Source organism: Antedon bifida, chromosome 9, assembly GCF_963402885.1.
Source record: "Antedon bifida chromosome 9, ecAntBifi1.1, whole genome shotgun sequence".
In the NCBI taxonomy this organism is placed as follows: Eukaryota; Metazoa; Echinodermata; class Crinoidea; order Comatulida; family Antedonidae; genus Antedon; species Antedon bifida.
In genome coordinates, this window is record NC_136234.1 from 2,393,001 (window position 1) to 2,409,319 (window position 16,319).

General features: G+C 33.5%; 3 protein-coding genes and 1 long non-coding RNA gene across 4 annotated transcripts; 2 read left to right on the forward strand and 2 right to left on the reverse strand.

Annotated features, from left to right (window-relative positions):
• Positions 1–93: 93 nt before the first annotated feature.
• LOC144851718 (splicing regulator SDE2-like) lies at positions 94–4,637 on the reverse strand. Its single transcript, XM_078709313.1, has 7 exons — positions 4,470–4,637; positions 3,468–3,585; positions 3,069–3,180; positions 2,645–2,814; positions 2,146–2,260; positions 1,278–1,518; positions 94–967 (listed from the first exon to the last, which is right to left on the reverse strand). The coding sequence occupies exons 1-7, from the start codon at positions 4,572–4,574 to the stop codon at positions 731–733; spliced, it is 1,098 nt and encodes a 365-aa protein (XP_078565439.1). The 5' UTR covers positions 4,575–4,637; the 3' UTR covers positions 94–730.
• Positions 4,638–5,007: 370 nt separating this feature from the next.
• LOC144852326 (medium-chain acyl-CoA ligase ACSF2, mitochondrial-like) lies at positions 5,008–7,880 on the forward strand. Its single transcript, XM_078710107.1, has 13 exons — positions 5,008–5,040; positions 5,303–5,488; positions 5,674–5,736; positions 6,054–6,136; positions 6,263–6,354; positions 6,468–6,541; positions 6,630–6,731; positions 6,829–6,977; positions 7,070–7,124; positions 7,203–7,289; positions 7,431–7,483; positions 7,603–7,660; positions 7,797–7,880. Exons 1-13 carry the CDS (start codon positions 5,008–5,010, stop codon positions 7,878–7,880), a joined length of 1,119 nt encoding a protein of 372 aa, XP_078566233.1.
• Positions 7,881–11,163: 3,283 nt separating this feature from the next.
• On the forward strand, positions 11,164–12,736 carry LOC144852403 (methyltransferase-like protein 27). The gene is made up of 5 exons (XM_078710187.1): positions 11,164–11,277; positions 11,521–11,643; positions 11,806–11,944; positions 12,079–12,171; positions 12,345–12,736. The coding sequence occupies exons 1-5, from the start codon at positions 11,164–11,166 to the stop codon at positions 12,530–12,532; spliced, it is 657 nt and encodes a 218-aa protein (XP_078566313.1). The 3' UTR covers positions 12,533–12,736.
• Positions 12,737–13,788: 1,052 nt separating this feature from the next.
• Positions 13,789–16,037, reverse strand: LOC144851701 (uncharacterized). Its single transcript, XR_013614216.1, has 4 exons — positions 15,904–16,037; positions 15,266–15,406; positions 14,647–14,799; positions 13,789–13,840 (listed from the first exon to the last, which is right to left on the reverse strand). It is a non-coding gene; the product is annotated as an uncharacterized LOC144851701 (long non-coding RNA).
• Between the last annotated feature and the right edge of the window lie 282 nt (positions 16,038–16,319).

Here is a 16,319-nt window from a genome sequence, read left to right on the forward strand (position 1 = left end):
GGCTGATGTTGCTTAGTACTGTATTTGTGTATTTCTTTGTTACGGTCTTATGCAAATATGAACATTACACCAAAATGGAAACGACGTACTGTATTAGATAAAAAAATAGTTTATTAAAATCAACAATATACTACAGCATTAATAATAATAATTATGCTAAAATTATTCTACTGCAGTAACTACATAACGTAATATAACAGATGATTTTCCTTTGTTTCAATGTAGAAGTGTGATAATAGACCCACCAAAATATAATTGTATAACAGTTTATTGTAAACCAAGTCTAGTTACTACAGGAACTGCAGTAGAATCATTTGTAATGGCCTCTCTAAAGCCCTGTCTACACTATCAAACTTTATTTGACAAAAAAAAACTAGTTTGATAGTGTAAACAGAGCTTTAGATAAAACGACATTCTGAATTTACCTTTCAGTAAGTATGGATTTATTAGCTACTGAAGGGTATATGAATGAATTTCACCGTAGCTCAGTACAATATGTAACATTACAAGAGAAAAGGAATATCTTAGAGCTCTATATTAAAATATAGTAACAAAACAGTTTTTTTTAAAGCAGCAATTAAGGATATAAAGGTCACTGAGATTAGTGTGACCTGAACCTAACCGTAAAGATGACCTCAGTATGTGCTGTAGCGCCAAGATCTACCCACCAGATAAGCCTTTTGACGAAACTATTACAAAAAACTAATTTCTTAACATTATTAAATCTATCTTATTTTTTTGTTGTTGATTTTTTGCCTTTCTTTCCCTTTGATTGCTTAGCTAACAGACTAGGATCAATGTCATCTTGAGCAAGACCTTTTACAGAAAACAAACGGCTAGCCCTCTCCTGTAGTGTACCACCACATTTCAACCCTCGCGCCATCAATTCCTTCTTAAGTCGTTCTAGTCCAACAGATTCAAGTTCGCTGGCCGAGGAAAATCGTTCAATATCAAGTTCTTCATTTTCCTAAAGACAATAATTAAAATGGATATGGTATTAGTAAACATTTAGGAATCACAAATAAAAAGTACAGATAAATAAGACTAAGAGGGACAACTTTTAAGTTTAATATTAATTTTGATAGATAAAACTATAAAAAGTGAAAGAAATCAATTATGATTTAATTTCAATTTGTTCCTGAATATAAACAAATAATGTTTGAAATATTGAATCATAACAGCTTGCCTTACTTCTTTCAGAGTTTATGCTACTAAATAATTATTACATAATATCATGCATAAGTTAATTAACTATTACATTTATGTCAGAAACTTACTAAGTTATCATCTGTTTTATTTGTAATAATTATGTCCTCCACAGGAACACTCTTAGAGGGCGACATGCTGTTATTTTCTGAGAGTGTTGTGTCTTCATCATGTATTGTTGAATGTTTCAATTCATTCTCAAAGTCTTTAGATTGTGGAATTTCTGTTTTCTCTTCTACAACTTTCTCCTTTTGGGCCTCTATTTCATCATGCTCGTCATCACTATCGCTGTCGTCCATACCTACTCCCATCCTAGAAATAATAGTAAAAGTAAAATCAGTATGATGTGATCATAACTGTAGAATAAATTTGCTACCGTGCTGCACTCCAAAAACTTGTGATATCCCCTGCTATATATCAATTACTACCAATACACTTACAGCGCTTTCAGAATCGCCTGCCTCGCTTCCTGGGGCAATTAAATACAGTAACCATGGTGGGCATTTTGTCTACCTGTGTCCCAAACAGCAACCTAATACAAATTTCTAAACCACAGTTAATATTTATTTTTTCCAAGCTAGAATCTAATAGTGATAAATTAATTGCCCAAATAAAAGGGGGAAACATTTGTGAGGGTGTGTGGCACAGTGTGTTGGATGTTGGATTACTGACCGTGAGATCATGGTTAGAATCCAACTCTCACCACATTGCTTGTATCCTTAGGCAAGATACTTTACTTACGTATGCCTCTCTCCACTTAAGTGTACAAAATGGGTACCTGGTTAGATCAAGACACAACTTTGCACTGATTACTAGCTGCATTATGGGAGTATGTTTCTATATGGCCAGGTAATAATGTGCAGCGGATAGAGAGCTTGCTTATATGCGCTATATAAGAATGAACTATTATTATTTAAGTTTATGCAAGCCCTGACTTACCACAAGCATGACTTCTTATTCTGATCTTCTTCATACTCAGTCATTTTTCTCTTTGTTGTACATGTAGATACTGATGAGGTGGAGGTACTTCCACTTGTTGTTGAAGCTTGTAAGCCTATACAATACATAAAATTACAGCAAAAAATTAGTTTCAGATTCTGAAATATATATAATAATATCAGACTTTACATAGGCCATTTTTTAGTTTTAATAAGGCCATTTTTTAGTTTTAATAAAGTTAATCACTTCCATAATACTGTAAAGAAAAACGAAAAAAAAAAAAAAAAAAAATAATAATAATAATAATAACAATAATAATGTTTTCACTTATAATAAGATTAAACTTTAAAAAACTGTATAGTAAGGAAATCATTTTTTTTTCTGATCCATTTTTGGTTCAAAGAGAGTAACTATTAAATGTTACATTAAAACGGCATATTCAACCAAAAATTTGAGTAAAATATTTTTTCAGGGGGGAAATCTTCCACCAAACACCTACCTTGAGTAATTGCGTCATCTAAATTCTCCAACACATTCTTTTTCTGTTTATCATAATTTGGATCTGTAAACACATGCCTTGGTTTGGCCCGCATTTTCTCAAGTTTTGCTTTTCGTTTTTCATCTCGCTCCCTTTCCAATTCAGCCTTCTTATCTAGCCAATCAACAAGTCTGTTGTAAAAAAAAAACACAGTGCATTGTACATTGTATTTTTTATTTTTTAAATTTTTTAATGTCTTTAGGCAATGTGGCTAAGGATTACCAATAGTGAATTAATCACTATCCTATCAGATAGGTGGTAATCCCTCTGATACAGGGGTTATTAACATCATTTTTTTTGGCCTCAAAAACACCCCAACTTTTAAAAATTATTTCCATCTACCTTCTTTAAAAATGCAGTCATTGTAGTCTTTAATTGTACTTACTTTTTTTCGTTGTTAACGTCACGCATTCTTCTTCCACTCAAATCTCTGCATGCTTCATGGTTGGTTGTTTTCTCAATTTGAGCACCCAGCATACGTAGCATGGAACCAAACCCTGGCAAAATAAAATGAAACATTAATGAATGTAATACACAATAATTATGTATTATATTTACAAGCTCTGCATTAAATAATTCTATAGTGATAGAAGACAATTGGAAATATAGATATTGAAGCGGAATAGCTTGGTGTTTGCTTCATAATCCAATACCTATACCATAATTTTTGATAACCTTTCCTCATGAGACTAGTTTTAGAAATTATGGATCTTATAAATTATAATTTAACACACGGAAATTGAGAAAATGTTTAATTGGTAAACTAAATCAGATCCATACAAACCTCCTTTTCCACCATGAAGTGCTAGTGTTACATAATAGGTTCCATTTAGTTCAAGCAAACTTTCACCACCCGCATGCCTTCCATTGTGCGTTATTCTCAACTCATTTGTGGATAGATTCTAGAAAAATCAAGGAATAAAAGGTCTGATCAAAATGCTTAGAAAGTGTTGATGGTTAAATCATAGAGAAATAAGTTATTTCTCTCCATGGTTAATGCACTAGGCCTAGTCCGTGTTGAAGAATACATATTCACGAATAAAAAGTATTTAAACATACAAATTGTAGTGGATATAATTGACAGTGTTATTGCAAATTATATCCACTTTGTTTAATTACTTTCACAGGCTATGGTTGGAATGATCTATAAATCATGCGTAATGACCATGTTTGATAACTTAATATGGTATGTATGATATAATATAACTAGTTTAGTGATTATTCTTTCTTTCTTTACTTCCATTCGGCATTCATCATACACAATCATAAACATACATAAATAATCCTAGTACAACTACAATTTACAAAGACAAAAAAAAGAATGGAAAGGTGGAATCTTGGAATAGCTTATACAAGTACAAACCCCCCGTTACAAAACAATATATACAAATAAATAGAAATATGAAAAAAAGGCACACAAGGGCATAATAGACAAATAATAAATATTAATAATTATTTAGGAAAATGCAAACAATGTTTTTTTTTTTTAATTTTAGCATAACAAAAAAGATAGTTTTCACAGAGAGTAAAATGTTTTTCTTTGAATTTCCTTCTTCATATCAAAGCACTAAAAAAGTTAGGTAGGCCATCACTAGTACTGTAAGGCTAAGCAGCCACTACTAGGCTAGGCCTAGCTAGTAGAAGTACCTCTAGGGGCCTAGCTAGCCTAGGCCAAACAGAATACCGCCAGGTTATGACCGGTTTAGGAACCCCGGCCTGTTTACTACTTAGACTAGATATTAAATAGGCCTAGCAACAAGGCTAAATACTTTCATGTAATACTCACATATTGGCTACAAAATTTCACTTTTAAATCACCAACTGTCTGCATAGATAATTCATGTCCAAGGCAAACAGATCCTTTAGTAAATGTGTTTACGAAGAAAGTCATTTTATTAGTAAATCCTTGAACAAAAAACGAGAAATGAAAAACGTTTGATCGTCGTACACAACATACAAACAACATACCCAGTGTTGCCAGTATGGAACGCCATCGCTGCCTCCGGCAGCCAACTTTAATTTTATTCGGCTCTTTTACCATTACGTTCGGCTCTTTTAGCATTCGGCGCATTTCTATTCGGCCCATTTACCATTACGTTCGGCTCTTTCAGCATTCGGCGCATTTCTATTTGGCCCATTTACCATTACGTTCGGCTCTTTCAGCATTCGGCTCTTTTTTATTCGGCCCATTTACCATTACGTTCGGCTCTTTTTAATTATTCGGCCCTTTTTTATTCGGCTCTTTCTGCATTACGTTCGGCTCTTTTTGATTTGGCCCTTTTCTATACGGCGCAATTAAATTCTAACCTTTTACATGGGGTCAAATGGAAGAAAATCAACGGCTGGAAATGAGTCCGGTAAGCGGAAAACCGCGTACCTTGTCCCACGTAGAATCTGTATCTATCTATTACTGTTCCGCTCGTCTGTGTAAATTGGGTCGTGATGATCGTACTAGAGTAAAGCAGCTCTGTCTACACTAAAGCTCTATCTACACTAAACATGGACCTGATGATGTCATATCGCTATCATATTTGGGTATACCACTACCATATTTGTCAAACTCACCTGATAGTGTAGACAGAGTCCATTTGTCATTAAGTATAGTTGTTAAATCCGTAGAATGTTGTCTCGAATGGCCTTGTTGCGAAGGATAAGCTACGTCCATGCGCCCCAGGTCTGAAGCCCTTTATTGGGCTGACGATGCACGAAATGTTGGAAGAGAGAGTGAAGAAAAATCCAGACAGAGAAATGCTTGTATTTGTCAGCGATAACGAACGAGTTACGTTTGTTGAATACAAGAAAAGGGTGAGAAATTTACACATTATCATTCCACTTGCATTCTGCTTGAAAACTTGTTGAGATTACAGTATGTTGTAACTGTCTCTGATGCGTGCGCGCTTGTGACGTCATGCGTTTCTCGTGTTAGATTGCAAATTGTCATGGTTGCCTGCACAAGGGCTGAACTATACACTTTCTTTCTATTTTTTTAGGTGATAGACTTAGCAGCTGGGTTCTTATTCAAACTTGGTCTTCGTCGTGGTGATCGTATAGCTGTTATAGGTGCTAACCACACGTAGAATGGCCGCTTATTACAGGTGCAGCGAGAGCAATAGGCGTCGGTGTGGTAGGTACCCCATGATATGTATTTAATTAAACAAATTATACATTTTTATACTGATATCAAGTTTATATCTACCGTTATGTCATAAACTATATTGCTGTATTGTAATTTATACCGTTCAGTAACCTTAGGCTAAATTATAAAGAAACCACGGGTGAAGAAACTATTGGGATTGAATATTCAAATTTATTTTAAGATCAATAAATTGACAATCATCAGTAACATGGCATACATTGTGACAACGCTGAGTCAAGTAGGGCCACTCCTATACGGTACAACTGCAGTGTTTCCTTCACCAACCTAAAGCTTGTTCAGGCTGTCGAAGCTGAGAGGTAAAATACTCTATATTGTAAATAGGTACACTTCTACATTCTGCCACGATTTTTAAATTTGGTAATAGCTGATATGATTGATACATGCATCCTCGATTGCGGTGATATGATAATCTTATTCTGTAGGTACAACTTTTTCGCCTTGAAGATTGATGGTGTGGTTAATCTTGCGTATAAACCTATTTGTGATAAGTACGACCTGTCTTCATTGAAATTAGGTAACATACTAATACAATATAATTATATTATATTTAGATACACCTATTAAGTTGTAATACCATCAATCTATGTCCGAAAATCGATAACAAGTGTATTTCTTTTTCAATAAAAGGTTATACTTATGGTTCGACAATTCCATCAGATGTTATTTTAGAGTTAAACAAAAAGCATGGAATTGTGACGTTGGTACGTACAAAGTAACCTACCATAAACCTATTATGCCGCTAATAATCTATTTGGAGCTACTGCGAATAATAATTTCTTTTTTCTCCAGAATATTTATGGTACTACAGAAACCTCCGGAATCAGCTCTGTGACAGTCGATGACAGTCCAGATGTTTGGAACACATCAGGCCGCCCTTTACCAAATACTGAAGTAAGGCATATCTGCTTTTCTTATCTTTTTCCAATTGATGTTTAATTCCATTCTGTTTATAAGTTACTAATGTACGCCAACAATGCTTTATTTACAGGTTCAAATAGTTGATGAAGAAGGATGTCCAGTAGAAGTCGGAGAAAAGGGAGAGATATGGGTACGAAGTCCGGTTGCGTTCAGAGGTTACTATGGTGATATTGAGAAAACAAAACAGACGATCACTGAAAACGGATGGATTAAAACAGGGTACTATCACAACTTGTATTATTACAAAAGCAAAGTATAACGTCATTTATAAAATCAAGACATTCCTAAAATAATTATTTTAATTTGTTCAGAGATGTTGGTAAACTAAATGAAGATGGCTACCTGACAATCGTCGGTCGAATTAAGGTACTGGAAATATTGTAATATCTGTCTCGATTTAAGGAAATGTTGATCTTATGTTACCAAGTTACACATTTTTTCCAGGACATAATCATCAGAAGAGGCGACAATATTCATCCTTCAGAAGTGGAAAGTTTAGTAATAAATCATCCAGCCATAAACATTACGCAGGTAAGTGGTATAAAAATATTTCTTAGATAGAAAAACATTTTGTAAACAAACGAATTATAACGTGCTTTAGAAAAAAAAACACACATTGTTTACCAAATGTATTAGCAATAGTCAAATTCCGTTTTTTTTTCAACCTTACAGGTTATACCAATTCCAGATTACAGGATCGGTGAAGATGTTTGTACATGTGTTACGTAAGTATTATTTTCATTTCTACAAAAAATGAAATTATTTAATTTAATTTAAGTTATATTTCTATTTTGTATCATTCATCATTCTTTTTCTTTTCAAATTTATAATATTACTTTTTCAGATTAAATGAAGGTTACAAAGTCATCGAAGAAGAACTGAAAACTTTCTTTGCTGGAAAGGTATTTATATCAAATAAACACAGGAAATTAATCATTTTCGGAACTTTTTTTTATCAGTTTTGTCAATATGTGTATTTTTAAGGAGGAAGGTAAATTCATAAAACGTTTATTAATGTTTATGAAAATCATTTTTTAGATGTCAGAAATAATCCAGCCGTCTTATTTTCTAATATTTGACTCCTTCCCATCTGGAGCTTCGGGAAAGGTAGGCCTGCTGTAGTCTTTTATAAATCAATCATTGAGATTTATAAATTTAATTGTAAACATTATGATTTTATCCATTTAATTATATGGTAATAATATACTAGTAATGTTGTTCATACTGGTGACGTCATGATGCATAGGCCCATATTTTAAATAGGCCTATTGATATTTTCATTCTATTTTAGTATCCTACCCGTATTTTTAGTCAAAGAAAGTCATTTTGATGTAGGCCTATAGATCTTCATTTGTATTCACAAATACGTTCCATTCTTCATTTCATATTGTAATATATTGTGCTCGACATTTTTTAACGTTTGTGTAAGTAAACTTTTTATTTTTATTTTTATTTTATGTCTTTAGGCAATGTGGCCAAGGATTACCAATTGTGAATGAATCACTGTCCTATCAGATAGATGGTAATCCCCCTGATACAGGGGCTATTTTGTGAACCAGTTCACCAGGGTAACCCCTTACTCTTTTCGAATAATGAACTGTGTTCTTTAAAGTGCACACAGGTTATAACTGTGTACACTGGACATACGGTTTATAGTCCTTATCCGAGAAGACTTGTTCCACCACCAGAACTAGGAGCGAGTCGGCCTCGAACCCTTGCCGATGTTGTTGGCTCTATAGGTACGGTAAAAGGCGCCCCTGCCTTAACCGCTCGGCCATTTGACTCGCTCTGTCTTAAACTTAAAACATTTTTAGCTGTTTTATTTAGACGGTATTTTTGGCGGCAATTGCCTTCCATAATTTCATTTTTTTTAAAATCAAATCAACAAAACATATCATGTAAACTTTTCTGATATAAAAAATACTGTAAACAAAATGTAAACCACTAATTAATTGCTTTATTTTTTGTAACTTCAAAATTGAATAAGACCTTTATTTATTTATTTATTTATTTATTTATGTACAACACTATTAAACATCCATTTGTTGATGAATAGCCAAGAAAAAAAAAAGTAAAAATATATCTACAGTGTGGCCAGCGATGGAAATAAAATTATGCTATGTTGCAGCACAAAATTATGCCAGATTATGCTAGACACATTTACGGCCAAAATAGCACAAAAAGGGGCGGTGTATGTTTATTTTTGTTGTACCACCAAATTGGGAAGAAAAAAAAAAGGTTTTCGGGTTTTCAGCCAAATGATGCTACTGTAGGCCTAGATTTAGTAAAAATTATGCTATTTTTTTAGAAAATATGCTAAACATTATGCTGAATCGTCTGCCGTATGCTGTATCATTGTTTTTCTAATTATGCCAGATTATGCTAGATTTTAAAAAAAATTATGCCTAACTGCTAGATGCCAGATGGGTCGAAATTATGCCAGACAGCATAATTATGCCATATTTGGCCACTATGAACATACCAAACAAGAGCGCGCGAATAGGGGGCGCAGAACCCGAAACTTTATTTACAATGAAACGCCAAATGCGCATTATTGTCAGTATTCATTTTAGTGATTTTGTTACAGTACGATATTGTGTATGTGTGTACTTATTTTAGGTAATCGTGTTTGTATATTTCACAATTAAATTAAATTCAATACTTTAGTGTACACTATATATTATTAATATACTGTTCTTCGAGCCGAAATAATTTATTGTATGTTCATAGTATACCAATAATTTAATCCGAATTTCTGAAACTTGTCATTTATGCTACTGAAAATCCACCGTCCCATCAGGTTATGAGTCAAGAAACAACACTGTTCTGATTCGACATTAGAGTTGGTGAGCATTGCTGGCTAGTTATGCCACTTAACATAGCAAACAAACATTAACACAAATTATATAATCCGTTTTAGATTTATTTATTAATCACTGTTATACTTTTACAATTTAAAGAATCAAACTTTATTAAAGAGAGTAGCCATTACGTGAATGAGTGGCCGAGCGGTTAAGACAGTGGAACCGTAATTACGTAGCCATAACATCGGCAGGGGTTCGAGGCTCACTCACTCCATGGTTCTGGTGGTAGAACGAGTCTTCTCGGATAAGGACTATAAACCGTAGGTCCAGTGTACACATCTAGCTCGTGTGTACTTTAAAGAACCTAGTACATCTTTCGAGACGAGTAGGGGGTTACCCCGGTGTACTAGTACATCACAGCCACTGATCACCAACTGGGCCCTCTGGGAGACCAGTCTTTGACTGAAGAGGTTACCCAGTATAAATATATATTTCAATCAATCAATATAACGATACTTTCTCGCGCGAGAAATTACTATTGTGAACATTGCAGAGTCTAGTCATTTAAACGTATAATAATGCATGGCAGTTAGCTCTGCTGCCAGCTTGAGAGATTGATCGATGGTTGGTACATTATTTTTTAGGTGGTAGAACTTGTGGACTAATGCGGTAATGATTAGCTTATGATACTGTAAATATTTACGAAAAACTTGACGCTAATAATAATAATATTTATTGCTTCTCTTTTGCATGGAGCAGCACAGGCACAATTCTTTACAGATATGTAAGAAATAAAAACAAACATAATACTAATTAGGCTTAATGCTGTGTGTGATATTAGGCTAATTTTACTACAAGCATGTGTATGCGAGTTTGCTGTAATGGTTATGTAACAAGCCTTTCAACTAAGAATAGTTTCAATGGACTAACAATAGAACAGCAACGCCAAAAACAAACAGGTGAATTTGAAAAAAAAGTTTTTTCAACGTATCAACAAATCCTAGGCCCCTCGGCCCATTGCCACCCAAACTTTTGCCACCCGGTCTGTTGACACCCGGCCTTCCACCCGGCCTTTTGCCACCTTAGGCCTTTTGCCACCCGCGCCATTTTTATTATTTTACTATATAATAGCATTATAATTTACCCTTATATTTGTATACAACTTAGTATTATTAGGTACTTGACTGTTTTTTATTTATTATACCATGAGCTAATAATTACCACGTTATTGGACACAACTCTACCAGCTAAAGTCGTTCAACTTTAATAAGTTCAGGAAATATATATATAATAAATATATATTAGGCCTACACAAAGTTCAGGAAAGTGTTTGCATTAAGTCTATCTTTCATCCTTCGTCAGTAGTAGAATCTGCTAAAATAAGGCAGGTAAGTTATAACAAATTAAAGGTGCCGGTGCCATTAACACTACGAAGTTATATAAGATACAGTTTATCGTACTGGTAATATTGTACTACATTTTATGTTCCATTTGTTATATTGGTTAAAAACATGAATACGGTAATGTTCCTAAGTATAGAATACAACATTATTAGTAACAAATCTCAGCTTTCACCAAGGGTATGTTCTTTTTTTAGTACCATGGCTGATTGGACTAAAGAACATATACTGGCGCATATATTAACTCTAAAAGATAGAAGTACACCAGAAAAAGTAGAACAATTTTTTGACGATTTGGCGCCAAACTACGATAAAGTGAGTTGTTTGATATAAGCTAAAACCATATTAAATATGTTATTTCGAATTGTTTTCATTGACAGTATAAAGTTAGAAAGTACACTGAGTTTCTATACGTTTAGATCTGGCTATAATACACCATTATCACCCACATAGTCTCAATACCAAATGTTTTATTTGTCATGTGGAAGAGTAACCTGTTATGAAAAATATTAACTAAAAATATTGATGCTTACGAAAAACTTAACTTAATTTGAATAGATTGTAGTAACCGCTGGATATTTTGGGCCTTCTGTCACCTCAACATTGCTTCAGAAATATGTTACTTCTAAGGAAGCAAGGTTAATGGATATTGCATCAGGAACTGGTCTTGTGGGAGAGTGTGTAAGTATCATTGTTGTACTGCAATGCGAGGAAGGAGAGACGGATTTTCCTGGTTTTCCATTTTCTCTTATAACCATTTAAATAGAAAAACTAAAACTTACCACATACCGCTATTGGAACAAATTAGTTTAACCAAGTATCTTCTGACTTTGTCTTTATCAGCTAGCTAATTCTGGTTACACTAACATTGATGCAGTTGATGGCAGTGCGTTGAGTATAGAGGAAGCTCGTAAAAAGAACGTCTACACAAATCTATATGTTCAATGGCTTGGAGGTGACAACAAACTAAATATTGAGAATGGTAAATATCAGTTTACTAATAGAATCAGAAATAATCCGAAGAATTCCTTGAGCTTTAAAAGATAGTAAATTAACATTTTGAATTTTGTTTTTTTGAAATAAAATAAATTTCTTTTGCTTACCTTAATATTTCAGACACGTATGATGCTATTGTGTGCACCGGTGCCTTTGCTTTTAATCAACTAAAATCAGACGTATTTCCAGATTTGATTCGAGTTACTAAACCAGGTATACGTGACTGACTTAAGTATAGCTTCTGATTAAATCAGTACAAACTTGTTGTGAAAAGTACATTTTTTGTATTGAAGTTCACTGTGTCATATTTACTTATGAATATTTATGAGTTATATTATTTTCTACTGATTACAATACTAATCTTTATTATGTATTAAATAAATCAGGGGGATACATTTTGATAAACATGCGAACACAGTGGTTGGAGCTTGAGGCAAGCTACGCTGAGGGAAAGTTAGAAGGGGACATGGTAAAACTGGAAAATGACGGGAAATGGAAACTGGTTGAGAAACACGATCATGAGGCAGATGACAGTGCTTTGAACTTGGTAACATTTATTCACAAAGTTTGCTGAATATACTCGTTTTGTTTAATTAACAAATCTATGATTTTTAACTGATACAATATAAGGTATATTTGTCCTGATAGTTATAATATTGTAATTGTGCAACTGTTTAAGTTAGACGTTTTCAATCAATTATTTTTATGTTACAATATTAATTTAGAAATTACAATTAAATTTTAAAACATTTAAAATTATGATTGAGTTAGATGGTATTGATGATTAAAATGAATGTGGTTACGATTTACCCCGAATAGCTTTCTAGTTTTCACACTGTCTTTTGTTGTTGCTTAAATCGTTTTAAACTTTTTATACGTGTTGATATGACTCTTCAGACACACTTTTAAGGTACTTGCATGCACTACCCAATTGTGTCAAGTGAGTAACTTAGCACAGTGTTCACATCTCAGTCTATCGGGATCCACCATTAGGAGTTTTTCAAAATTATATCTGTCATGTTGATTTGTACAAACATAGGTATATAGACACCATTTTTAACTTGCTATGTCAATTAAAAGTCAAGTTATAAGCCAAAATACCTTTAAAATGGCGGCCATCTTGAATTTCAACATGGCGGCTGAAATAGAATATTTTCATCTTTAATAACAGTATATTTGGAATCCTTAGTATCACAAACATAGGTATAGACACCGTTTTTAACTTGCCATGTCAATTAAAAGTCAAGTTATAAGCCTTAAAATACATTTAACATCATCTTATTAGAGTGGAAATATGACTATCTGGACTAGTCTAACACACATTAACATGTTAAAACATGTTAATGATTCATTGTGGTTTTAAACATGTTCATATGCAAACAATCTTGTCTCATATCATATCCCACAACCAATAAGTTCAAGTTTCAAAAGTCACCTCAATAATGACCCAATACAATGCCACGCCTTCTCACATCTCACAAACAAAACAATCCAGTTATGCAACTGAACAAATAAAACACTTCTGATATATTTTGTTTCATTTATTTATTATTGATTGTACTGTCACGATTAAAGAATAAATAGATTTATTTAAAAAAACTATTATGTCTATTTATTTTTAGAGTTCATATCATAACGATATCACGCGTGAAATTACTAATGCAACCAAGTACACTAATAATTATACATGATGGAAATCAAACGTAATTTAAACGTAACTATATTTAATTCATGGCAGTTATCTCTTAAATCACACTGCATCAGCTTGAATATATTCAATAGACGGTAATTCTATAACTGAATAAATCAATAAATTGTATTTATCGTTGGGAGAGTTTAGTACGTCTTTATTTGACAAACATTGTACTGCCATCTTCTGTCCCTAAAAAACAAAAATAAAACAAACAAGTTGTTAATAGAGCAGCTAACGTGAAACCGTAACCAAATGTATATATTTCAACAGTTCAACATATTATTTATCGGCTATGTCGTGCTTCTCAGTAGCTCATAAAGATTGGTTCCCACTAGAACGCAACGTAAGCCCAACGCTAGTGAGTTAACCAATGATAAGCGACATTTCAAATTATTCATCACTTGTGATTGGTAAAATTACGTGCGTTGCGCTTACGTACTTGCGTTGCATCTCAATGGGAACCAAGCTTATTATGCGGTTACGTTTCGTGATTATGATGACTTTTGTTTTGTTTTGCTTTGAATTGGAGACTTTAAAAAAGAAAGAAAAGAATAACTAAATAGAACAACTTATTTTACTGTAAAAAGGGGTATAATGTTAAACCAGGAAAGCGATTATATTGTCGATTCTTGATTAAATTAGGCTTCTATAAAAAAAATTAAATTAAGAATAATTTAAATAACGTCGGAATAAACTCGTGGTAGTTGTTAGTTATTGTAAATAACATCGTCACAAAAAAAAAACCACATCTTACTTGACTTATTGAAGCACCGTGATGACCGAGACACAACTGGTGCTGACCGGGGTTCAATTTGACCGATCCCTGGTTAGCGACGAAGGCGTATCCCCTTACTTCGGTTTGGTTTTTTTTTTTGGCATGGTTGGTATTCCCTTTTTTCGTATTAGTTTATGTACAGCGCTTAGAGGTTTCACAACATTAGGCGCTATATAAATCCAGAATATTATTATTTATTAAAACTACTTCAATTACTTACTCTCTTTTGTTATCATGGTAACCAGCGACACCATGGATGAAGTATCCATTAGGTGCAGTATATTCGTGATAGGCATCCCAATCGTTAATAAGAGGCGTTTCATAGCAGTTGACTGCATAATATGCATTACTTTCACAGCAGTACCATTTCCATCTAACAAAAATAAATGTAGTATTGTTTTGGTTTTTACCACTTGGCACATTGTTTTGTAGTAGACCTATTTATCGTATCATTTTGGGTAAAAAAAAGAGTAATCTCCTATATTGTATCATAATACGTTACCACCATCAGTTGTACGTCATATTTCAGGAGACATAACGTATTATGAACTTGTCAGAACGTCTAACAATCTAGAGTTTTAAATTGGCAATAACTATATTCAGTCCTCAAACAAATATATATTGGGTATGATTTTTCACATGGGCCTTCTGTCATGAAAATGATGAATGTTTACACTAACAACCAACAAGCCTACATTCTTACAATAAACACAAGGTGTGAAAATGTTATTTAAATGTATAACATTAATATCTTTACTTGTGCCTTCTAACAAAATATTATTAGAAAGATTATAAGATTGTTATGGTAAATTAAATGCTAAATGACATTAACCACTTACAGTCTATCTTCTCTACCGTTGTCATGGTAGCTATTTGCTCCGACAATAACACCGTTGTAAGGACAAGTTGCACTGAAAGGTTTATCCCATTCGTTCACATAATTAGTCCAAGTGCATTTACTAAACGATGTCGGGAAATTTCTGTAAAAGATTAAATGAAAAAGTTTGATAACTTCAAATAAGAGAACACATTGTCAAAGGCTATCTACTAAGCTGTAACAACGGCTTGCATTTTGCACGTGGCTTGGTGGTTATGATGCTTGGCTACCACTCCAAGGGTCCTGGGTTCAAGTCCCGTCACATGTCAGGATTTTTTCTAAGGACAAAATTACAACTCCACTCCCAAAGACTTGTAATAAGACTTTGTTTATGTAGAGCATCTTGTGTATATGTTTGTCTTGTGAACCTCTGAGGGTCCCTAATGATCAGCAATTGCTGGATGGATCACCCTCTTTAAATATGGTAAAAAAAAAAATAATAAAAAAAAAAATTATTAGGCCGCAGATAACTGATTTGAATCTATCTAGCCATCAGAGTTAGATACACATAACAAATGCAATTATTATAAAATAAAACTATTTTAAAACAAAGTATCACAGATTCTGAAAGCAAGGATGAGTAAAAGTGTTGCAATTTACTTGCAGAAGAATTCAAACACTCTGTCTTCTCTGCTGTTATCATGATATGACTTAATCTTATATATAGCCTGACCAGATGGACACTGAAAGTTTATGGCTTTATCGTAATCGTTGTGCCAATCTGCAATCACGTGACTGATCATGAAAAGCACCAACACACCTGAACACTTCATTTTCCTAAGAAAAGAAGAAAGACAATAACATAATCAGTGGCGGATACAGGATTTATGAAGAGGGGTACGAAGTGGGCTTAAAATTCAAGTATCCTATCCTTTGGCTCCACCTGCCTCATACTACGGCCCTGGCACCTAATCAAAAAATACACTTCATGTAAGGAACTCTAACTTTCAAGACTATAAAACATTAACTTCTACTTACATATTAGACTCTGGTACTTGGTTCCCGTCAGAACTTGT

Bases quoted from the DNA above. Each gene is read 5' to 3' on its own strand.
- LOC144851718 (XM_078709313.1), bottom strand. From the start codon at position 4,574: ATGACTTTCTTCGTAAACACATTTACTAAAGGATCTGTTTGCCTTGGA. The intron at 3,181-3,467 runs GTTTGTATGGAT...TTATTTTGCCAG, and splicing joins ACTTCATGGTGGAAAAGGAG to GGTTTGGTTCCATGCTACGT. The intron at 2,815-3,068 runs GTAAGTACAATT...TTTTTACAACAG, and splicing joins GACGTTAACAACGAAAAAAA to ACTTGTTGATTGGCTAGATA.
- LOC144852326 (XM_078710107.1), top strand. From the start codon at position 5,008: ATGGAAGAAAATCAACGGCTGGAAATGAGTCCG. The intron at 6,542-6,629 runs GTACGTACAAAG...TTTTTTCTCCAG, and splicing joins AGCATGGAATTGTGACGTTG to AATATTTATGGTACTACAGA. The intron at 7,661-7,796 runs GTATTTATATCA...ATCATTTTTTAG, and splicing joins AAACTTTCTTTGCTGGAAAG to ATGTCAGAAATAATCCAGCC.
- LOC144852403 (XM_078710187.1), top strand. From the start codon at position 11,164: ATGGCTGATTGGACTAAAGAACATATACTGGCGCATATATTAACTCTA. The intron at 11,278-11,520 runs GTGAGTTGTTTG...TAATTTGAATAG, and splicing joins TGGCGCCAAACTACGATAAA to ATTGTAGTAACCGCTGGATA. The intron at 11,945-12,078 runs GTAAATATCAGT...TTAATATTTCAG, and splicing joins CAAACTAAATATTGAGAATG to ACACGTATGATGCTATTGTG.